General features: G+C 34.2%; 1 protein-coding gene across 4 annotated transcripts in view; it reads left to right on the top strand.

The window, feature by feature from the left end:
• Positions 1-25,798, top strand: part of GRM5 (glutamate metabotropic receptor 5) — a 613,509-nt gene that overhangs the window by 519,006 nt on the left and 68,705 nt on the right. For all 4 annotated transcript variants that reach the window (XM_031961904.1, XM_031961902.1, XM_031961903.1 and 1 more), the window contains one exon: positions 22,320-23,259. In XM_031961904.1, coding sequence (XP_031817764.1) covers positions 22,320-23,259 — 940 coding nt within the window. The remainder of the gene's footprint in view (positions 1-22,319; positions 23,260-25,798) is intronic.

Genomic DNA, 25,798 nt, shown 5'->3' with positions numbered 1-25,798 from the left:
CATAGGATTTGGGAACCAGTTGATATTATGTCAGAAAAAAACAAACAAAAGAAAAATTAGACCATGAATCAAATGCAATGTTAGATGTATAAGTGTATAGGTGTGCTTGTATATATAGACACATATATCATGTGTATACATATATATATATATATATATATATATATATATACATGCATATTCTTTATGACACTTTAAATTAAATTAATTTCAACAAGCATTGATTGAGCAACTGTATACCCTGGATATTCAAACTCAAAAATAAAACAATGTTTGCACTCAAAGAGTTTATATTTTATGAGGAGGGCTATAGGGAAAGAAGATAATGTATCTATGGATAAATAAAAATAAAATATTTACAAGAGAAATCTCTTTACTCCTCATTTGATCATCTGAGCCAGAGAGAACAGACAGTTAAGGAATTATAAAAGTCTTCTAAAGGAGATTCTAAGAGATAAAGTTGCAAAGGGGAGAGTGGTCAAGGCCTGGACAGTCTATCCAAAGGCAGAGATGAGAAAAGAAATGTATTGAAACAATGATTTTCAGCTCTATTGCTAGCTGTATCTGAAGTATAGAAAACTGTATTGTGCAACTAATTAAAGATGGAACCAGTTGTGAATATTTGGAGTAAATTTTCAACTATTACTTTGAAGGATGGATGTTAGACCTTGGTAAAAGATTTGTATTAATACAAGTTTAAAAAGAAGCAAAATCTGAATGATAAGGGTATATTGTAGTAAGAATTCCTTTCATGTAGGGATTGGACTAAATAACTAGAAGGTCCCTTCTACCTCTCAAAATTCTTTGAGCTGAAAATAAGGTGTTCAAGAATGGATAGGAAGATATCAAGCAGCAAGTGCGCTACTGATCTATTTCTCCATTTCCCATTTAGAGATATATCAGCCTTATAAAGTAGGTATGAACCACTCTAGTAATCTTCCTTTCAACCAAAGGAAAGGAAGCAAAGCAAGAAAACACAATAATCATGCAAATATTTCAATAGGAAATATCATGAAAAAAAAAGAAGTGGGTTTTCTCCCATGTTCAAGATGAAAAGCACAAATAGAAACTATAATTGTGGTAGGTGCAGGCAACTTTAATTTGTCAGTGAAAACTTTCTGAAGGAAACATTTTCCCTTCCCTCATTTACCTATATACTTTGTAGGTTAAAAATGAAGTCTTTCTTTTTCTTTGAAGAGGATTGAAGAAAAAAAAAGAATAAAGGGAAGATCAGTTATGTTTTAAAATTCTAAAACTCAGCTGTTCTATACTTGTAATGTTCAATGTTTTTGGTGGGTTTTCCTGGAGGTCTCTGGACCAGCCTTTTTTTCAGTTGAGTAATCACCACGAGAATAGCCAGGTGTTAAAATCCAAATTCTTTATTGTTTCCCTACCTGGTGCTGATCAGCTTTCTGGAGAGCCTTTCAGATTGGCCTTGGTCTCAGTGGAGGAAGTGCAGGAGGCCAGCCACCAATGAGGCTGATGAAGATGGAGTAAATCTGAGTCCAAAGGCCTTTGCTTCAGCCTCCAGCCACCACAAAGGTGGACAATGGAATGAATCTGTCTCTGAATGAATCTGGCTCTCCTTGGCTCTAAGAGCTTGAGCTTCTGCTTCCAGTCCACCTGTCTTCTCTGGCTCTAATGAATATGGCTCTGCATCCCATCTTATATGCTCTACATTGAGTATAAATCAATCATTATATCATTAGGAAACCATTATTTGTTGTAAGATTAAATTAACCATACTGAACTTGGAGAACAATTAAGCACCATATTAAACTAGACAACCATTGTCTTTATCAATTCCACTGACTTAGAACCCTGAAAGAATCCTGGTTTCAAGTTCAGAATTCTAGCCCATAACATACTGGGTATTTTAACTTTTTTCTTTCTTTCCCTCTTTTGTTTCTACTTTTCCTGAATACGATACCTAATTAAATATTCTCTCTCTCTCTCTCTCTCTCTCTCTCTCTCTCTCTCTCTCTCTCTCAATTTCTTTTTCATTTTATCTTTTTCTTCATTTCTCTCTGTCTCTCTCTGTTTCCCATGTGTGTGGATATATATATACATATGTGTGTGTATTTACATATATATTATATAAATGATATTCTTATATAATAAACTTCCTGAGGGCAGAATCTATATTAAGCTGAACTTTATATATTCCCTACTCATTGTGTGCATCATTATGCTCAATTTACAAGGTAAATACAAAAGACATTGAGGGAGAAAGTGCAGAAAGTTGGGAAAATAGAAAAACCCTCTGAAGAAAGTGACATTTTGACCAACAGGATGATTTCAGAAAGGCCTGGAGAGATTTACATGAACTGATGCTAAGTGAAATGAGCAGGACCAGGAGATCATTATATACTTCAACAACAATACTATATGATGATCAATTCTGATGGACCTGGCCATCTTCAGCAATGAGATGAACTAAATCAGTTCCAATGGAGCAGGAATGAATTGAACCAACTACACCCAATGAAACAACTCTGGGAGATGACTAAGAACCATTACATAGAATTCCCAATCCTTCTATTTTTGTCCACCTGCATTTTTGATTTCCTTTACATGCTAATTGTACACTATTTCAGAGTTTGATTCTTTTTGTACAGCAAAATAACTATTTGGACATGTATGCTGATATTGTATTTAATTTATACTTTAACATATTTAACATGTATCGGTCAACCTGTCATCTGGGGAAGAGGGGGAGAGGAAGGAGGGGAAAAATTGGAACAAAAGGTTTGGCAATTCAATACTATAAAATTACCCATGAATATAACTTCTAAATAGAAAGCTATAATAAAAAAAATCATGGAAAAAAAAAAGAAAGTGACCTTTTGAAGGGAGCTAGAAATTCCAGGAGATAAAGATGGAAAGACAGAAAGATACAGACAGAGATAGCAGCACACATAAAAAGTAAGAGAATCAGATACCCAGAGAGAATACAGAACTTGATCAATGCTAGCTAATTTACTGAAAGCTATATGTAGGGCAAATATATGTGTGGGAGAAAGGAAGGTGCAGATATTTTTCTTATGTAATAGAAGAAGAGGGAGGAGGAGGAAAAAGAGGAGGAGGAACAGGAGAACAAGAACAACAAGAACAAAAACAACAACAATAAAGCAAGAACAACAAGAAGAAGAAGAACAAGAAGAAGAAAAAGAAAGTGTTTTTTAAACATAAGGGTTGTTCAATGTGGCTTCATCCCTATCACAGGCCTCAATGAGGTCATGATATTTTCAGAGAAGCAAGTAACTAACATTCAAGGCAATGATATGTTGATTATCTTCAGATTGCAGAAACCTTCTTGCCTTCCAAATGCACTTAAAATGTGCTGGCTATTTGATTTCCTTAATTGAATTTCAATGAAAGGGGAAAATACTCAATGTTCATTAAGTGTTTGTTACTTTTTATTTGTCAGGGGATTTGTCAGTGGTTGACTTAGAAATCAAGTGATTCTATTAACATCAGAGCTGCAATAAATACTTCTTACTGGATGAGGAAGCTTGAAATGGAATATGGCTTAGCATGACAATTCTCAGGGTATTGCTTGAACAGCAGTCTGGAAATTAAGAAAAAAGGCTTAGATTCAGTTTCTTGGATCACGGGTGAGATCACGCTTTAAATGCTATTTGTCAGTTTCTAACTTTGGGGAGATGAAGTAAACTTTTGAAACAGAGAAAAATTTTCAGTGTAGGTGGTTAGCCTTGAACAAAAGGGTGGTAGTCTTTAATTAATGTTCCCTTTATTTCTCTGTCTCTCTGTATCTGTCTCTCTGTGGTTGTCTCTGTTTCCTGTCTCTGTGTCTGTCTGTCTGTCTATCTCTCTGTCTGTCTCCCTATGTATTTGTATGTGTTTCTGACTCTCTGTGTCTCTATGTTTTTTTTGTCTATTTTCTTATATCTCTAGCACTTAGTATCAGCATAATGCTTTTATTCATAGATATCAAATGAATATTTTCTGAATAAATGAATGAATAGCAACAGCAATTAATATACTGAGTTTTGGGTTATTCCACTGAATAAATTTGATCAGCTTTGAGGTGATAAGGAGCCAGTAGATTTTTTTAAATATTTGGGAGAGGAAGTAAAATGGTCAAATTTAAATTTTTGGATCAATTTGGCAGGTGAGTAGAGTATAGCTTATGGTGGGAAGAGACCTTCAATAGTGAGAAAAAAAAAACCCAGCAGTTTAGTAAGATAGATCAGGCATGAAGTATTAAGGACCTGTATTAGAGTGTTGACAATGTCAGAGGAGAGAAGGGAATCCTATAGGGAAGATGGTGTAAAGATAAAAGTGATAGGATATGACAAACTGGGTGGATAAGGGATGTAAGAAAAAGAGGGAGAAGTTAATTATGACACCGAGTTTGAACTAAGATGACTAGGAGGGTGGTGGCATTCTTGATAATAATAGGAAAGTTGAGAGCAATAGGAAAGTTAGTCTGGGGAGAATAAAACAAATTCAATTTTATTTAAATTAAAACCATCAAAGAAATATCCTGTTCAAAATGTCCAGTAGGAAGTTAGAAATACAACACAGTATCTGTCTCTCTTTATCCCTCTGTCTCTGTCTCTCTGTTTCTTCTTTCTGTGTCTCTGTCTCTCTGTTTATATCCCTGACTATCTCTTTCTTGGTCTTTCTCTTTCTCTTTGTGTCTTTCTATCTGTCTTTGATTGTCTCTCTCTCCCCCTGTTCTTTTCCCTGAATTAACAGTTGCAGAATCCCATTGCTTTCATCTTCACAACATCACTCATATGTATCTCCTTCTCTTCTCTGAAATGGACACCATCCTGCTCCAAGTCTTCTTCACTTCATGCTATTGCAATAGCCTGCTGGTTTTTCTCCCTACCTTGTCTGTCCCCACTCCAGTGCAACCTAAACTCAACTCTTGCTTGTGAGTTGTCAGTCACAGATCTGACCATGTCCCACCTTCTTCACTCAACAAGTTCCATGGGCTTTCCATTTCCACCAAGATTAAATATATATATATATATATATATATATATATATATATATATATATATATATGTATGTGTGTGTGTATAATATTGTTTTGTTTTTAAGGTCCTCCATGACGTAGATCTTACTATCTTTCTGGTCTTTTTATATGCTCTGCATCATGTTGATCTTCTTGCTGTTCTGACTCAGAGCATTTTTACTGCTTATATTTCATTGCTAGAACTCTCTCCATCCTCACATATACTCCTAACTTTCCTGACTATCTGCAAATATTCCATTTTCTGTAAGAATCCTTTCCAAGTTCTCCTAAATTAGAACTCTCTCTCTCTCTCTCTCTCTCTCTCTCTTATATATATATATATATATATATATATATATATATATATATATATATATATATACACAAAAAAATACACAGAGATTTGTATAACATACATATGTGTACATTTTGTGAAATTTGCGAAAATTTGAGAAAGAATACCAAAAACCTTATTTTTCCTTCTAAGACATTCCATATGAGGTGGTACATAGCTATGAATAAAACTAGAGATTTGTAATTTTGAAGTTTATCTTTGCCATGTTTTTCACTAACCAGGAAAAACAAAACAAAACAACAAAAATAAGGAACAAGATAACATCTGATCAAGAAGGCTTTCCCTATTAAGTTGTCCCACGTTCATACCATCCTTTACCAACTTTCTACTGATGAAATTGACTTCTGGTTTTCCAATAAATAGGAGGGGAGAAATTCCCTTATCACTGAATCCCTTTAAATGGGCCCTTTGAACATATGGAACAAAAAAAGTGAATGTATTCACAAATCAGCATTTTTAGAGACTTTCGGGTGAAATGGTTATATTTTCTTTCTGTGTTTGAATAGAGCTATGTTCTTATGAATGTAGGCAGTCCATCCAAAAATGCCAATCATGGCCTGTGTCTGACTTTTCAATACATTGAATGCTTTCATTGATTTTTTTTTAATCTTCAGACTGTCCATATATTTTCCTTCATTCTTGCTCCAGATCTTATACACCTCCTTTCCCAGTCAGAATAATTCTTGAAAATAGCTTTCATACTATTTCTCATTCATCTATTCATTTCCATGAAGAAAAGAATATGTAAATTATATAATCTCTAGAAATAAAAGAGAATTGAAACCTATCCCTCATGTTTTTTTTGCATCAATATGAAGATATAATAGATATATTATAAGATATAGATCAATAAGCTTTCATTAAGTGCCAAGTAGTGTGAAAAGGTACAAGGAATACAAAAAGTAGAAATAACAGTGCCCACCCTCAAAGAAGTTATATTAAAAATGAGGGAATACAATACATAAAAGGAAGCTGAAAGGTAATGGAAGCAGAGAAGGAGGGAAATAGAAGAATACATGTTGCAGTTGGGTGAAAAATGAAGAGATGACTGGCCTTTGGCCCAGGAAATGTGGCCATAGTCAGAAACTACTCTGATGAAACTAAACTCAGAGAAACAATATGGTTTCATTGATTTCCACTCATTACAAATATAGCTATCCCCAACAGAATTGTTTTTTCCTCCCCAGAACATAAAGTGTTTTTTTTTAAAGCCTACCATCACATTATCTATCTAAACTACTTGGCAAATTCTCCATAAAGTACTGGTATATTGTATGAGTAATGTGAACCAGATAAATGTCTTGTATCATAACTCCTCTTACAAATCACATTAGGCAGAATGGAAAATTCACAAAGCATTATATGGATCATTGTGCTTGCAAACAATTTAAAGCACTACAAAGCAATTTACTGGTGTGGCTTTTAAAAATATATATAAACAGGCTAGAAAAAGAGGACAGACTTGGCTTCTCACCAAATGAACAAAGGACAATCCCATAATATACATAGGCAACTTGCCAAAAGTGAACTCAGGGATTTTGCAAGCAAATTTACCTTTTTTTCTTCTTCAATAAATAAGAACTTCTTTTTTGTAATGATTTAGAAATATTAGATAACTTGAAATATGTAGCACAAGTATCATTGAGCTATATAGCATAAGAACATGAATTCTCATAATGCAGATGAGAAACCTAAAGCTAAGAAAACTTAAATAATTTTGCCACAGTTTCACAAAAGAATCAAATTTTAGATTCAAATCCAGAAGAAGCTTGAGTTCCAGAGAGATTGTCTTTTTATATGATAGCATACTGATGCTCTCTTACTGCCTAAGATTTTACTAAGATGCCCCACTATTAACATCTACATAGATTAATGCATTGCATCGATGGATATTAAGACTATACCATTTAATTACTCAGACCTTTCTTCAGTAAACATTTATCAGTAGTTCACTATGTTAGCATAGAGCAGGGTACTTGATACTGTGCATCCAGGTGAATAGCAGTGAATAGAGCACTGGTAATTGAAATCAGGAAAACTCATTTCCATGAGTCCAAATCTGACCTCAGACAATTATTAGTTGTATGACCCTGGGTATGCTAGGATCCTAAACCTTGTTTCCCTCAGTTTCCTCATCTGTAAAATGAGCTGGAGAAGAGAATATTTGCCAGTAGCTTTGCCAAGACAACCCCTAATGAGGTCACAAAGAGAGACATAATTGAAACTACCAAACAGCAACAATTGGTATTCCATGTATTCGTATAACTTTTAGAGCAGATTATGCAACAAAAATAAAGAAGGTTATTATTATTAATAAACAGAAATTAGTAAGTGAGTGAATGAGAGATTGAATTGAACAGAGAAAAGACAATTCCAAGATTCTGAATATGGAAGTTTGATTGAATGATGGCACAGAAACCCCAAAATAGAACACAAAGAGGAGAAATCTTAGTAGAAATGGAATGAGCTTGTTTGGGGACATGTTAAATTTGAGATAATGTTGAATGTTAGATAAAGTGCTGGACTAGAAATCAAAAAGAAATGTTTCATATTTACTAAGATGTGGTAAATCACTTCATTAGCAATCAATAAAGAAGTATTTATTAAGTGCTTCTTTTGTGCTAAGTTCTGGAGACAAGTAGGAAAACAAGAACAATTAGGTGGCACAAAGATTAGAGTACTATGTCTGGAGTCAGGAAGATTACTCTTCCTAAATTCAGACACTAGCTGTGTCATCCTTGGCAAGTCACTTAACTCTATTTGCCTCAGTTTCCTCAACTATAAAATGAGCTGGAGAAGAAAATAGCAAACTATTCCAGTAATTTCCTAATAAAATGCCAAAATGGAATCACAACGAGTTAAACAAAGATTTTAGGAAATTTTTTCTTTATGATGTCATTATATTTGGTTAAAATGGAGGATTTTTTGTGGAGGGCAGATTACATTTCTCATGCATTCAAAACCTCAAATGGGATCATAAAGAGACATACAAGACTGAAAAGGGACTGAAATAGATAGAAAAACACAGATGGCTTTTTAGTGAAACTAAAATTCTTCCTTCCAAGTTAATATTTATCAATGGATTTCAGCCTGTTACACCTATCCCACTTAGTGATAAGAGTAAATTAAATTTAGGGAGAATGTAGTAAGGAAATAGGAAAGGACTTAAAGCTGGGGGTGATACTTTTGTTTGTTTGATTTTTTTTCCCCAGTGACAAACTAATAATATAACTATAGATTGGTGTTGATTAGAATGTCTTTAACAATAACTTCAGATTAGAAGGAAAGCACCTTAATCTCACTTCAGGGAAGATATAACGTAAAAAGATAATAAAAATAGACAGCAATCACTTATAGGCTTATCGCTCAAGGTCATACAGAGAGAAAATTGTAAACTTAAATTTCAGGTTCATATTCCAAATATGAATTCAAATACGGAATTCTGACCATCATATAAAGAAGTTTAATCTTTTTGTTTTACAGATGGGGAAACTAAGTCCCAGAGTGGTAAAGTGAAATATTTGAGACCAAACAAATATTTAGTAGTTAAAAAACAAATGAATATTTAGTAGTTAAAAAACATAAATATTTAGTAATTTCATCATTAATAAAATTATTCATTTCAATGCTTTTACCTGAAGCATTATGAAAGCAAGACAGTGCAGCTTATTGGAAAAGGACTAACTTTGTAATCAGAAGGTTTGGCTTCAAATTTAAACATTTACTATCTGTGTGATTATGGGTGACTCACTCCATCCCTTGGACGTCAGTTTTCTTATCTATATAATGGGGAGACTGAACTTTTTAGGTCCTTGAATCCAGGTGAATCCTGGATTTGAATTCAGAGAACATGACTTTGGATGGTGGTTTTGCAAATGACTGTGTTACCCTGAGCATGCAGAGGTCATAAATCTTCCTTAGTCCACTTACAGTGGATAACTCATTTGATTCCTCTGGTCTTGGTTTCCTCATCTGTAAAATGAGAAGGTTAGATCCTATATCCTGGGATCCTATATCCTTTAATGCCTTTTCCACCAAGGGAAAAAAACTCAATTAGCTTTGTCATATAATGACATCAGAAGGGCATATTAACCCCCCTCCCCTAATACTGAAATATCTCGTGCATTTCTAAGATTTAAATTACAGTATCTCAGCTTTGGAAAGAACCTAATATCTATCCCAACCTATATCTGAAAAAGTATCCCCATTATACTAGATCTGACAAATGATCATTGGACTTTTGCAGAAGAACATCTAGTAAAGGAGAATTTATTTTTCCAGAGGCAATCCATTCAGCTATTGAATTGACTAGAGAGTTTATGTCATTTGGTCGAACTTGATTTCCCTTTTTAAAATTTCCATTTCTTGATCCTCCCTTGGGATTACCTCATTTAAAACTGATTCCTCTTACACAGGTTAACCCTTCAAATACATGAAGAACCCTATCAGTCTCTCTCCTCACTTACACTCCAACTAGTAACCCAGTGGACAAAGTCTGGAGTCTGAAAATTGTTGCTCAGTTCTTTTTCAGTTGTGTCCTACCCTTCTATGTCAGAAAGATGAGTCTAAATCTGTCTTCAGACATTTACTAGTTGTGTGACTTTAGGCAAGTCCCATAACCTCTGTCTGCTTCAATTTCCTCAAGAGTAAAATGGGGATAATAATTTCACCCAGCTCCCTACTTTTTGAGGATTAGATGAAATAATATTTTCAAACAGTGCCTGGAATCAAATATTAAGTGCTTAATAAATACTTACTCTAATCTCCTCTCCCCCATTAGATAGTATCTCTATTACTGGTCCCTACCATCTGAAATTTATGTTCTCCCTAGATTTAACTAATTAAATTGTTGTTCTAAAATACTGATTAGTAATTATAATGTCATTTGTGTCCCTAATGGTATTTTTTTTAGAACAGAAAGTACCTGAATTATTTGGATTGAGCAATAGGGCAAAGGAAAAGAAAATAAGGATCAATTATAAGGCAATTTCTTCATCTTACCACAGAAGGGATGTTCTCATAGACTTTAATTCATCATCTATGGTAGCCTATTTCATGTCCTTCAAAGTTCATTATTCTCTCCCACCCTCATTCAGATTAACTTCATAAAATCAGCCCAAAGATATAAAGACTTCAAGATAATTTGTTCTCATCTTCATTGACTACATTTTCCTATGGTAGATAGAAAATGTTTGTGGTGACATTTCATAATGCAAACTTGAATGGTGTTTTAATTCAGAGGGGACCTACAAAGTATGCATGTTGAGAGCAGTTTCTAAAGAAGTACAGTGAGGAAAGAGTGATGGATTTGAATCTAAGGACCTAAGATCAAGTTCTATATCTCCCTCTTATCATTTGTATAATTTTGAATAACTTGCTTTACCTCTTTAGGCCTCAGTTTATTTATTTGTAAAATGAAAGGGTTGTTATTTTTAATCTTTGTGTATGTGTGTGTGAGAGAGAGAGATGTACCCCTTTTGCCTATTTAAAACCTATGAACTTCTTCCCATAATATTTTTTTAATTTTATTTTAATTTATGAAATAAACAAATATTTCCATAAGATAATACAATAAAAAAGACAATTGCATATGAAAGTGTAAATCTACTATGTACAACTTGCTATTCCTTTCAAATATACCATATTATTATGTAAATTTCTTTTTTCTTCCCTTCTTCCTTCTCTCTGCCTCAGAGATGACAACCATTAGACATAAATAAGTAGAGATAGACAGATAGATAAATAAATAGATGGTATATATGTAGAATGATTCTAAACATACTTCTCATTTCTTTCTCTGGATGTAGGCACCATCTTTCTTCATATGTTCTTTACAGTTAATTTATATATTTATATATATATATATATACATATAATATATTTATATATAGTTCATTATATATATTTATACATAAATATATACTATATAATTGATATCTTGTCAAAATAACTTATCTGCTCAAAGTCATTCTTTCAAAAATTATTGCCATTGCTGTATACAATGTTCTCTTGGTTCTGCTCATTTTGCTATTCATTATTTCATGTAATTCTTTCCATGAGTTTCTAAAATCATTGAGCTCATCATTTTTTATACCAGGGTAACATTTCATCACAATTTTTACCACAATTTGATCAGCCAAGTGAAATGAGCAGAACCAAGAGATCATTATATACGTCAACAACGATACTGTATGAAGATGTAATCTGATGGAAGTGGATTTCTTTGACAAAGAGACCTAATTCAGTTTCAATTGATCAATGATGGACAGAAGCAGCTACACCCAAAGAAAAAAACACTGGGAAATGAATGTAAACTGTTTGCATTTTTGTTTTTCTTCCCGGGTTATTTCTACCTTCTGAATCCAATTCTCCCTGTGCAACAAGAAAACTCTTTGGATCTGCACACATACATTGTATCTAGTATATACTAGGAATTATTCAACATATATAGGACTGCTTGTCATCTGGGGGGGGGGGTGGAGGGTGGGAGGGAAAAATCGGAACAGAAGTGAGTGCAAGGGATAATGTTGTAAAAAAAATTACCCTGGCATGGATTCTGTCAATAAAAAGTTACTATAAAAAAAATTTGATCAGCCATTACCCAATTGATAGGCATCTCTGCAATTTCCAGCTTTTTTTGACATGACAAAGAGAACTTCTATAAACATTCTTAGAACACATGGATTGTTTTCTTTTTCCCCTAATTATCTTTAGAAATTGGCTTAGCAATGGTATATGGTTATAAATATGAATTAAGTTTTAAAATGAATAAAAATAAAATAGGTAGGGTTACAAAGAAAACCAATTATGTTTAAATATGTTTATTCTATTTACATCTCTCTCATCTCTTATTGATCTGTTGTCTGTCATCTGTCTTAATACCATTTCTATTATTTATCTGTGTTTGTCTCTATCTCTGTCTCTCAAAGTCAAAATATTGTACATGTATACCCTATATCAGATTGCCTGCTTTCTTAGGGAGGGGAGGAAGTAAGAGAGGGAAGAAGAAAAAATTTGAAATGCAAAATCTTACAAAAATGAATGTTGAAAACTATATGTGTATTTGGAAAAATAAAATACTATTAAAAAGATGATGAAGAAAATGTATTCAATCTATGTTATCTAAGGCAGAAGTATCAAATATATTGGGATCCAACAGGCAGTACCAGATTAGAACATGATCAGGAAGTATTTAACAAAATAAATAAAAATACAGTATAATACAGATAATATTAACAGAGAGAGACAGAGACACAGAGGCAATATTTTTCCATATTTGTTGTGTTGTCCAAGAAAAATCTGATTAAAAGGGAAAAAACATGATAAAGAAAAAACAAACAAAAACATGAAAATATTATGCTTGGATCCTCATTCAATCTCTATCATAGTTTTCTCTCTGGGTACGGATAGGATTTTCCATGCCAAGTCTATTGGAATTGCCTTAGATCACCTCATTGCTGAGAAGGGCTAAATCTATCATAGCTGATTATCACATATTCTTGCTGTTTCTGTATACAGTGTTCGCCTGGTTCTGATCACTTCACCCCACATCAGTTCTTGTAAGCCTTTCCATGACCTCTGTACTTTCAGTGATAATTTTTATTACCTTTAATGGTTAGTTACTTGCTCAAAGCTGGGAAATTATTATATTAACACACATTACTCTTGCCTTTTCATTCTTTAACTTGAAAAGAGGACATCTTTTCTTACTCTTAAGTTTAAGTATCTTCTTTCCTCTTACCTCCTACCAATAAAAATAAAGCTGAAGTCTTCCCTCACTCCCCAGTTGTTAATGCTGCCCATATCAACATCTTATTCTTGTTTTTCTTCCTCTTCAATTTTTCTAATACTATTCTCATTTGCATGCGTTGTGTGCTTCCACTTTCCTATAACCTTCTAATAATACAAGGCAAATTCCTTGAGTATAAAAATTATTATGATTTTGTCTTTTTATCTCTAACACTTAATTACAACGCCCTATGCTTAGTAAGTAATTAATAAATATCTATTAAATTTAATTGCCCAATAAATCCATTTTGAGAAAATGTACAAAAATCAAATGCATATAAATTGAATCATATTTAAAATAACTTAAGAAAGTTCAGTATTTAAAAGAATCTTGTAGTGGTGTTTTTTTCACAAAGCAGTGAATGCAATGTTCAGTATCTAGGATGAGTGATCATCTTGGTGAGAGGTGAAAAGCTGCACAAACCCAGAATAAATTAGATTATCTCTCTTTAGTAGTTTGAGGGGTAGGAGTTGTTAGGAAACAGCCTCTAATGTGGTATAGAGGTAGCAGAAGAGAATTTGACTAATGAAATCTAGCGCAACATTCCCTCTTATTTCCTCTAGGGACTGGCTACATTAAGTTTGTCTTTGACTCTATTTTAATGTATGCATATTTTCCCTCTGTTTCTGTCTCCCTAACTCTCTGTCTCTCTCTTTGTGTCTCTTTATCTGTCTCTGTCTATTTGTGTCTCTCTGCCTCTCTATGTCTCTGTCTCTGTGTCTATGTGCCCCTGTCTCTCATGTGTCTCTCTCTTTCTGTCTCTCTCTCCCTCCTTCCATCCTCTATTTTTCTCTTCTTTCTCTCTCTCTCTCTCCCTTCTCCCCCCACATATATGTAAATATCTTGGTCTTTCTGTCTCTACAGCTCTCTGCCTGTTTCTCTGTCTCCCTGAACTGATGAAAAGAGTTCCCACAGTGAGAGGGAGTAACCTAAACTCACCGATTTACAGTTACTTTGTGTATTCAAATGTTTGTGGTGCCAGTTGAATACCCAGAGTTCTTTAGGCATGTTTTATCTTATGCTACTTATGGTCTAGTATACTGCCACTCCCATGGGGAGTGATTCCGTTGGTTTCCCCACCTTTTTCTCAAAGCAATAGTTAATGATATTGTTCTAATCCTTTATGCTATATAGATCTATTCATGTATTCAATAGGCAGTAGGAATTGTGCTCCAGAAGAGAAGTTATTATTAGGCATTCGGATTTCAACATTGTCTGCCAAAGAGGTGGTAGTTGAAACTATGTGAGGTTGTCGAAGGAAAAGAGGGATACCCAAATTGTATGCATATTGCATATACACAGATCTCTTTAATAATTTCCTTTCCCTTTACTTCATTATATATGTAATGAAGTAAATATGTTCATTATTTATGAACAATATATTCAAGTCTCTCAATTTTTAAAAGGCTTTCTCTTGAGCCCATTTATCCCATCAGTTGCTCCCACTTTTCTCTTTTCCTTTGTTAAGCTTCTTGAACAATTTTTCTATAACTTATATTTTCCCTTCCTTTATCATCAACTCTTTGAAACTGAACTTCAGCCTAAGCTTTCATAGAAATTATTCTCTAAAATCAGAAATTGTAGCCTGACCCCAGAATTACCTATCTTTAGTTCTCCTTCTCCTTAAATTGTCTGCAGTCTTTAACACCATTGGCTTATGTTCCATATTGGATATTTTGTCTATCCTTTGTTTCAGAAATACCACACTCTCCTTCTTCCTTCTCAACTTCTCAATGTCTTTCCTTAGCTCTTGAATCCTTCCATCGAGAATTTCTCAATAGTCTGTTTGTAGTCGTATTTTCTTCTTTCTCTTTCTCTCTCTGTCTCTCTCTCTGTCTCTGTCTGTCTCTGTGTGTTTGTCTTGACTCTCTCTCTGTCTCTTCCTCTCTCTCCCCCTCTCTCTTTCTTTCTATGTCTCTCCCTCTCCCTCCCTCCCTCCTCCCAGTCCCCCTCTGCCTCTCCTTTTTCCTTCCCTCCTTCTCCTTTCCCCTTCTCTTTTCTTTTGAAATCTTTTTGCTTCCTCTTCTTCAAAAACCACTCTCTTTGTGGTATGATTTTCACATTTGAATATCTAATCATGACTTTCTTTTGAGTCTTACACACAACTGTTTTCAGAACATCTCCCATGATATTACTGGTTTGTCACAATTTCATAAATATATGAAGTGGCCATAATTTTGTCAGCATAAGAAATTCTCAGTGAGGGAATTTCTTCTATCAATGCAGATTGTCCCTTATTTTTTCCTTGCTACATAAATTCTAGAACCCTCTGAAACATAAAGAGATTAGATACCCCATAGTCCAGCTCTTCATCCCAAAGCCTCATTCCACTCCTAGAATCCACCCTTTCCCTCACCCTTGGGTTTCCCACTGATGACTGTAATATTCTCTCTAAAATGTAATGTTCTCTGTTGAGGTTTTCTTGGGGTCTCTGGGAGCAGCCCTCATTTCAGTTCAATAATCACCACAAAAACAGTCAGGTGTTAAAGTCCAAATCCTTTATTATCTCTTTCAACATCTTGTCTCCTTCACTTGGGGCTCAGCTAGTTTTCTGGAGGCCTTCCGGAGTCTTGGTTTCAGTGGAGAAGCAAAGGAGGAGAGCCTGCCACCAAGGCAGTGTGAGATGGGATGAATCTGTCTGAGTCCAAGGGTTTGTGCTCCAGCCTTTAGCCTCCATCCTTCTGTCTGCTTGTCTCTGAATCTCTGAATCTCCCTGGCTGAAGCTTCTAGCTTATATGCTACACACTGAGTACACAGCAACCATTATATTACTAGGAAAACATTATTTGTTGTAGTATTAAATCAGTGCTAAACTAGATTTAACCACTGTCTCCTCAATTCCACTTAGTACTTTGTTTCAAATTTGGGCCCATAACATCTCCTTGTAGGATTAAATCAATCATACTGAACCACACTAAATTAGATAACTATTGTCTCTATAATTCCACTGATTTAGTAACTTGTAATAATCCTTTGTTTCAAGTTCAGAGTTCTGGCCCATAACATGACTCATCTCAGGAATAAGGAGGGTGGCCAGGAGAACCAATTGTGTCTTATTCTTCTCCAGATTGTACAATGGATGACCTTCCTGGTACTTTTGGGCTCCAACTGCCCCAACTTTCAACTTCCTTTTATGTGTGTTGTCTTGCCCTATTAGTGAATAACATTCTTGAGTGGAGACATCATCTTTCTTTCTTTTTACTTGTTTTTTTTTTTTTTTTTTCAATTGCATTGAACTTTTGGCAAAGACACTGGAGTGGTTTTTCCCCTCTCTGGCTCATTTTATGTATGTAGAAATTGAGTCAAACAGGGTTAAGTGACGTCCAGTGTCACATAGCTTATAAATGTTTGAGATTGAATTTAAACTCAGGAAGATAATTCTTCCTAATTCTGTGCCCAAGGTTCTATCCACTATGCCACCCAGCTGCCCCTAGTATATATGCTGTCATATGGAATCTTTTATCTGAATTAACTGAGTATATAATCTCTAATCTAGATCATGAGGACAGCTACCAGGGCTCCAATATAAAATACAAGAAATAAATTATAGAAATATAATGTCAAGCGATGTCAAGGAAAAGTGAAAAGACACAGTTTTAAGGAGCCTTGTAGCCTAAAATACTTGTCCCTGGTATGTTGGGATCCACTTTTTACTTTATTCTGATTTTGTAGGATTGAAATAGGAGTGGCAACATTGTTCAGTGGGGAAAAAAAATAATGGCTATGGAGTCAGAGGAATTGAATTCAAATTCCTCTTCATCTATTTATTACCTCTATGACCTTACACAGCTTTAACTTTTACTGTCCTTAATTTCTTCTTCTGTAAAATGAAGGAGGTAGAATAGATGACTTTTAAGAGTCCTTTGAGTTCTAAAGCCAGTAATCTTTCTTATAATTTATACAGACCTCAGGAATCAGTTCTTTCTCCAAGCACCTTGAAACACTCATTTGATACTTTGTATATCTGTTACATTAAAACTCGTGTATTAATTATATTAACACATAATAATTTTAATTGATACATTAATAGTCCTAAATCTTTTGAAGAGTCAGGTTATTGATCCTAACTCTGTCACCAAACTGTAATGTATCATTGTGTAAATCACCTCCCTTTTCTGGGTCTCAGTTTCTGCTTTTGGAAAATGGATCAGCACTCTAAAGATCTTTCAAAATAGATAACTCTGTGATCTATGTGTTCAAGTAGACTGCAAATCCCTCAAAAGGTAGAACTAATCTATAAACTTGTTTCCCTCATAAGTATTAACTAATCAATCAAGTCAACAAGCATTTATTAAGTGCTATGTGTTCTGATAATATCTGCTCAATAAAAATTTGTGGAAAACAATAGTCATTAAAATAGCCTCTGATCTAGAAGGTGTGAACTCTAGAAGATTGGGAGAGGGGGAGATATATATATAATCACAACACAGAAATATATTTAAATCCTAGTTACATATAATCCTCAATGAATGAGTCATTCTGAATAGCTAAATTGTTGTTGTTTTCTAGAATGCTTATGATTTTGCAAATTTTTAACTTTTTATCTTAACAATTCATTGGTAAGTTTTCAAAATGCAATTTTAACTGAGTTTAAATATAGCACAGTGAATGCAGTGTTATATTTTCTTTATTACTCATGAGGTTTTATTATAGTGATCCCTTTAAGGCTAGCAAGTTGAAATCAGTTTGCCCTTACATTAAATAGCCCCAAGGCTACTCTGATATTTGAATATTTTCCTCTGCTTATTTTTTGTGCTTGCTTTCTTGCTGTCAGACTGTCACCTGGCACTTCCACTGTCAGGATAACTGTCTCTACCAATTCTCCTGTCATAGGCTAATTTACTCGGGGCTTCAGAAAAATCTGAGAACCAAGAAGTATTGCAATTGTATGTTAAAAAGAGTAAATAGCCCCACTCAGATTCTAATAATAGCCCTGAGAATCTTTCCTTATAGTGAAGTGCATGGACTCTTCTGCATAGACATATATTAAATATCACTCATATGAAACTGAAGCTCAAATATTTCAGCACATATTAATTATTAGCTACTAGAAGAAATATTAAACTAATCGAGAAAATATTAGAAAGAATAGAGTCTAAGGTCTAAAAGACATGGCTAACTATTGTCTAATAGGCCACTTCAATATTTGAGAATCCCAATAACAATTCCTATTTATATAATGCTTTATGCTGCCAATTACAGATTGTCCATCAACAACTATGACTTTCCCCAGAAAGTTATATGTACTTTTAAAGAGCCCATGTTAGTGCTTTAGTAATATTTTAATCATCTTTATAGTACCTTCTAGTGCTTGTTTACAGAATATATGCTACTATATTGACTTTAAAACAATATAAAATGGCTTTTCTTTTGTTGACCTATTTTATCCAAAGAATCTTAGAATTAAATGATACCTAGAGATTATGTAGTTCAAATTTTCTTAAATTGTGGGTCTCAACCTCATATGGAGTTGCATAATTGAAAGTATGTGGCCACAAAATTATGATTTATTATTAGTAATATTTTATTTGTATATCTATGGTATATGCCTACATATCCAGGGCTAATAAACATAGGAATAAGATTTTTAGGTAGTTTTGTCCACTTCAAAAATTTGTTGTGAAGAACTAAAAAGGAAATGGTGGTAAAAGTGTTTTGGAAAAAGTGTAAAATGCTATCTGAATTGAAGGTTTCATTGTTATGACAATCTCCATTTTACTAATGGGGAAAGTGAGGCACAAGCTTTAGTCCTGGTAACATTCCCAGTGATACACAACTGATTAATCAGTACTAGAAACAAAACTAGAGTACAAAGCTTTTGGCTCTTATCCAAATTCTCTTTCCATGAAATCACTTTATCTTAATCTTTTTTTGTACAGTATATGTTTTTCCCCCCCACACAGCACAAGAAAAATGAAATGTGAAGTTAGTAATTAGATTGACTTTATTCAAACATACCAGAATTCATGTATAAAAAGTGCCATTCTACAAACTAGCGATTTTGTATATTTATTTTGTATGCCTATCCCACTCCAAAAAAAATTTCAGTACATTTCTGAACTCCATTTGGGAATTGTTTTCAGATCCAGTTCAATGAACTGCACAAAAAAAATCAAACTCATCCATTAATTGTGCCTTGTTTTTCAAGTTAACGATGTCTTACCTAATCCATAAGACTTGACTCCAAATTATTTTTATTTATTTTGAAAAAATGAAGCAATTTTAAAAGATAAAAATATTTCAAAGGTTTAAAAAGACTATGCATTTAGAAAAAATTCTAAAATTGTCACAAGCAGCATGGTTGGGGTGAGGACATAGATTCATAAGGGAATGGCTTTGAAAAGAACAATTATTAGATTCTAGAAATATTGCTATATTCAGAAGTTGAAGCAGGAAAACCAAATTAGGCAGTCCATAAAAAGAGCAACAGGACCCAGAGAAAAGGTTGTGAAGAAGGTAAAAAGTAAAACCTTATTTTTTATTACTATATATATATTTTTTTTATTGTTCAGTCATGATTTCATTTCATATTTTCTTGGCAAAGATATAGTGGCTTGCCATTTTCCTTCTTCAGCTTACTTTACGGATGAGAAAACTGAGGCAAATGGGGTTTAAGTGACTTGCCTAGGGTCATATAACTAATTAGTATCTGAGGCTGGATTTGAATTTAGCTCTTCTTGACTTGCCCAGTGCTCTTAACCATTGCATCACTTAGCTACACCATGTATGTTTTAATGTCAGTTAGTTCTGCTATCAATGGCTGATGATTAGTTACTTATGATATAAGCTAGGTCACATATATAATAAGGACAGTACAATGCAGAGAAAAGAATGCTAGTTTTGCAGCCTGAAGATCAGGGTTCAAATCCCATCTGGGATGCTTTTGGTCATCTTCTTAACTTCTTAACTTAACTTCTTAACTTCTCAGTTCTAAGTTTTTGATCCTATAATGACTGGTGTGATTCATTCCTGGAAGTTTCTTTTATTATATTTTTAAGTCATATCTTTTTATAATCTATAACTGATTTCATTAGTGAAGATGACTCCCTACAAAGAAATTTTCTGCCTCTATACAAATGTAGAAAATCACTACAAATGTAGAAAATCACTTGTCACCTAGATTCTTAGAGAGTTGCCAGAGCACTGAAAAGTAAAAATAGTTTCTCATGGCTATACAGTCAATAAGTGTCAGAGACAGTACTTGAATATAGACCTAATGCCCATCACAAGTACATTTTTTTGGTAGAAAACTTATGACCAAAGAAATTTTTCTTTAGGTTCATTCATAATTATAACAAACTTAAGGCAAAGAACTCTGAAATATTTCCAGCCTTAAAAAATGTTGATAATATGTATAAAATGTGGGTATTAATGGCTAATTATACCCAAGTAGATGACAATTAAGATTTAGCAATAAAGATTAGTTGGATTTTTTTTTAATTGGGAAAAATAATAGCTCACATAATCTTGTATTATGAAGTATTCTTAAAAAGCCTTACTAGTTGCTTCTTCTTTCTTTCTTTTTTTTGGAAGGGAAGTAATGAAAGGAATCTCATATCATGTGAAACAGGACTGGATTCCTTTATCAAAAAGCTATTGTGGGCATTTAAAGAAATGTTATTATGACAATTATATTCCCAATTTTACTTTTATTTAAAGTGAAAGAGAGTAGCCAGGACTACATAAAAATTTCCCAAATGAGACTACAGATTATAGTTCTTGGAACCAACTATAGAATTATTAGCCAGAGAAGTCAGGGAAAGATGGGACTGTGTTAGATCTTAGACATGTTATTCCAGATAGGAATTAGTAGTCATTACAAAAGTTTGACATAAGGAGTGACAGGATCAGGCCTGTGCATTAAGGAGATTAAGTATATTTATAATCTAAATATTATTATTCATAATATAATTCATGTTCTAGGATACTAAGAGAGAGATTTTTAGGACTTGAATTAAAGTATTTTGGAATATATCTGGCTATGTAAGAATGAACCTAAAATACATATTGCAGTAGCTGACTATTAAATATATAGCTGTCCCATACCTGCTGATTTTTATTTCAGTGTATATATAACCTATATAGTTATAGGTACATTGGATATTTGTTTATATTGAATGTAGTTTAATATAATACAAATTATTCATTTCAATTCTCACTCTACTCTCTGTCTCTTATTTGTTCATAAATTGTTTGCCTTCTTGTAAGTCTTACATATATGTTCCATGTTCTTCAAATTTTCTTATAATATTTCTCTTCCTATTTAGGTCCTCTATCCATTTTGACCTTAGTTTGGTAAATGGTGCAAGATATTGGTCTATACCCAATTTCTTCCAGACTGCTTTCTAGTTTTCCCAATAGTGTTTTTTGTTTTGTTTTGTTTTGTCTTGCTTTGTTTTTTATCAAATGATGAACTTTTATTCCCCCAAACTTAAGTCTTTACATTTGACAAATAGAGGAAGAAAAAAAAAAAGAAATTTACAAGGTAAATTTATTATATTTTTTAAATGAATAGCAAGTTGTACATAATTTGCAGTTTCAAGCACAATCATCTTTTTTAATCTACTATTTTATATCCTACTATTCTACATAGTAGAATAAACATATGGAAATGTTTATTGCAATAAATTTATTAATTAAATAAATTATAAATTATCTATTTAATTAAAATTTAATTAATTGAAATAAAATTAAAAATTTTAAATATTTTAAAATTCTAAACATTAAAAATAAATAAATAAAATTAGTTAATTAAAAATAAATAAAAATATTATTTAAATTTAAAATATTTTTTAAAAACTTTTATTGAGTGAAAATCTCTGAAATACAAGATGTTTCCAATTTTACCTACCTAAAAATGCATTTAGAGAGGTAGTGGGACATAGTGAATAAAGAACTGGCCTTAGAGGCAGCAAGATCTGATTTCAGGAGCTTCTTCTAATACATACTGGATATTTGACCAAGCACAAGGCACTTCTCAATGTTCTAGACAAGTCTCTAAGGAAGGTACACATCTGAACAGGTAAAGGGACTTTTCACATGCGAATATTGCCAAATCAGTGAAATCACAGGTCCAGTTCCTATCCCCGTTCCTGGCCTTTAAGCTAGCTAGTAGCATAAATCCAAGAGAACCAGTTTGGTCCCTCTCTATTGTCCCTTCTCACAGCCGGTCTCTCTTTCCACAGGTTGCGATCTGATCCCGGTGCAGTATCTGAGATGGGGGGACCCGGAGCCAATTGCGGCCGTGGTGTTTTCATGTCTAGGGCTGCTGGCCACCCTGTTTGTCACGGCGATCTTCATCATGTACCGCGACACTCCAGTTGTCAAATCCTCCAGCCGGGAGCTCTGTTACATCATCCTGGCCGGCATCTGCTTAGGATACTTGTGTACTTTCTGCCTCATTGCGAAGCCTAAGCAGATTTACTGCTACCTGCAGAGAATAGGCATTGGTCTCTCTCCGGCCATGAGCTACTCTGCGCTGGTCACCAAAACCAACCGCATCGCCAGAATTCTGGCCGGCAGCAAGAAGAAGATCTGCACCAAGAAGCCTCGGTTCATGAGTGCCTGTGCCCAGCTGGTCATCGCATTCATTTTAATCTGCATCCAACTGGGCATAATTGTTGCCCTTTTCATCATGGAGCCTCCTGATATAATGCATGACTACCCAAGTATTCGGGAAGTCTACCTGATCTGCAACACCACCAACCTGGGCGTCGTCACTCCCCTTGGCTACAATGGCTTGTTAATTCTAAGCTGTACCTTTTACGCATTCAAGACCAGAAATGTTCCGGCTAATTTCAATGAGGCCAAGTACATTGCTTTCACGATGTACACCACTTGCATCATTTGGCTGGCCTTCGTGCCCATCTATTTTGGAAGCAACTACAAAATCATCACCATGTGTTTCTCAGTCAGCCTCAGTGCCACTGTGGCCCTGGGCTGCATGTTTGTGCCCAAAGTGTACATCATTCTGGCCAAGCCTGAGAGAAATGTGAGAAGCGCCTTCACGACATCTACAGTGGTGAGGATGCATGTGGGAGACGGGAAGTCATCCTCAGCTGCCAGCCGCTCAAGCAGCCTGGTCAACCTGTGGAAAAGGAGGGGCTCATCTGGAGAGACCCTAAGGTAAACAAGGGAAAAGCCACTATCATTCTAGTTAGGGCCTTTCCATCTTGGATATTTTTAAAAGTAAAAAATATAAATAAATAAAAGGTTAAAAGGGGGGGAGGGGGAAGGAGAGGACAATACCTTAAAAGATGATGAGATTTGATATTTTTCTACTGAACCACTCATGGTTCAATATGACCAGGATTGGAGTCAGGTTACCAAGTCAAGATCAGAAATAAGGGGGGTCAGGATGTGAGGTAAATTGGAAGACCAAATAGGAAATGAGACCAGGAAAAAAGAACACAGTTCAGTTGTTAAGAGCACAGACACTGGAAGGCATTTACAGCCAGAAGTATACAGGGAGAAATGCTATGGTATTGCCTTACAAGCTGGGATGGAGAAGAAATAGAGGCAAACATCACAAAAGAAAGGAGAGAGAATCAGGGCTTGCCTGAATTTGTGATGTTTTCTCTTCTCCCTGATTCTAGCATCTAGATTCATATTCATATGTGTAGCTCACATTCTTATTCACAGACATCAAGGCCAGTTCTTGGCTAGGAAACTGAGCTGTTTGGGAGAATGTCCTTGAAGCATTTGATGGTTCACTATTAGTCAGCTTGTGTTTTATCATCTATTAAACTATCTAGTTCACCTTTCCTTCTGGCAAGGGCCATGAACAATGGAATTAAGCATGCATTGCTTGGTCAAGGATTGGAATTTCAACCCTAAGTGGTGTTCTCCATTAGATATTAATGTCTACTAATTAATGAATAGCAGTGAAATGCTGAAAATAAGTTGAATCATCATAACTGCTCAGGGGAAAAATTCAGGGCAGCCAGTCACTAAGGGATTGGATGTTAGGGAGTAGTGGTTTCTATAGCAGAATATATGTAGTCCTACCATACTAACTTAGGTGTTTTGTTTAGACAAAAAAATTTCAACTACTTTGGAAGGAAAAATCTGAATAATCTTGCTCCAGTAAGGCATTTTCAATTTTACTTTCTCTGCATGAAAATTCCTATCTATTCTAACTGGTTCCATTAATAAGAACTGCCACATTATGTAGACCAAATGAAATGAACTTGGGGCTCTTTGTACTTAAGAGTGATAATGACTACGTATTTACAGATTTGGAGTTTCTCCATGCTGCATACCAGTCTTGGCTTACATAGATTGCTTCTCTTTACCTTATCCCTATAATTCCTGGGTTCTTTCCTCATTTTCCATGTCTCTTTCCATCTATCACAAATTCCTAACATTTTTGTGTCATAGATTCCTTTGGCCTTCTGGTGAAGTACTACAGACTCTTAAGAATAACGATTCTTAAAATCATAAAATAAAATGAATAGAAATTTTACAAAAGAAGCCATGTATATATACATATATATATACACACAAACAGTGTATATACATATAACCTGGGATGTGTGAATAAGTTAAAATATATACAAACATATATGTATGTGCATATAATCTAGATTCTATGAATATGCATATGTACATATATGTATATGCACTTATATATGTATATGTATAGTTCACAGATCCCAGGTTAAGAATCCCTGAATTCTAAATCATATACTTTTCAATTAAATTGGAAGTCCTGCAAGGTAGAGGCTTTGTCCATTGCTTCAATGGTGAATTCTTATCATAAGCTTTGCAGAATGCTCCACAAAGTAGATGTTTCACAAAACCTGTTGACTGACAGAGTTTTACCTCTGTGGTCTTTCCAGGTCCATTCTTAGCATTCTACAGTTTCTGCTGCTGCTATAGTTTACCAGATAAAACCTTTTTTTTTTTTTTTAGATTTCTAGAAGTTTACAAGAACTTGTTCTTTTGTAGTTAATGCCCCCAACTCTATCAGGGAGTGATCAATGAGCCCAGCTAGACAACTGGGTCTATATCTATTGTGAAGCACTTGAAAAGCTAGTGACATTAATAGTTTGGGTTCGCCTAACTTCAAATCTGTATATACCACTGCCCCCTTGTGTTGGTAATTATTGTTTAAAAAATATATTTCAATGAGGTTTATGGATACAATTCCCCTTTCCTCAACTGATTCTAGAACTGCATGCCGAACAAGAAATGTACTGTAGTGAAATTGATGATGATGCTATAATAAGAAGAATTTTGTCTTTGAATTCCATCTCTGACACTCAATCTGTAAGGAGAATCATAGATTTTGACTTGAAAGGGACTGAATAAGCCATACAACTTTTCAGGTTTTTACCCCATTTGTAAGTAATATTCCTGTTAATTACTTTCGCTGCCTCCCTTCCTTCATCCTAGCAACTATGAGTTGAGGGATAAGCTGAAGGTCTGAATTAGAGTAGATTATTCTCTAACATGAGTTTCTCAAATTGATCAAATAAAATTAATCAGATTTGCACTAAATATCTTTATCATATATATGCACATATATAGAGATAATTTTTAAATAGGTAAGTAACAGATAATGGAAATAAATAGATAGGATAGATTCATAGATAGATAGATGAATAGATGGATAGGTAGATAAATGATAGATTTGTATTACCTACTTTATAGGGTTATAGTG

This window comes from Sarcophilus harrisii, chromosome 3, assembly GCF_902635505.1.
Source record: "Sarcophilus harrisii chromosome 3, mSarHar1.11, whole genome shotgun sequence".
Classification (NCBI taxonomy): Eukaryota; Metazoa; Chordata; class Mammalia; order Dasyuromorphia; family Dasyuridae; genus Sarcophilus; species Sarcophilus harrisii.
This window is presented reverse-complemented; position numbering and strand designations above follow the sequence as displayed.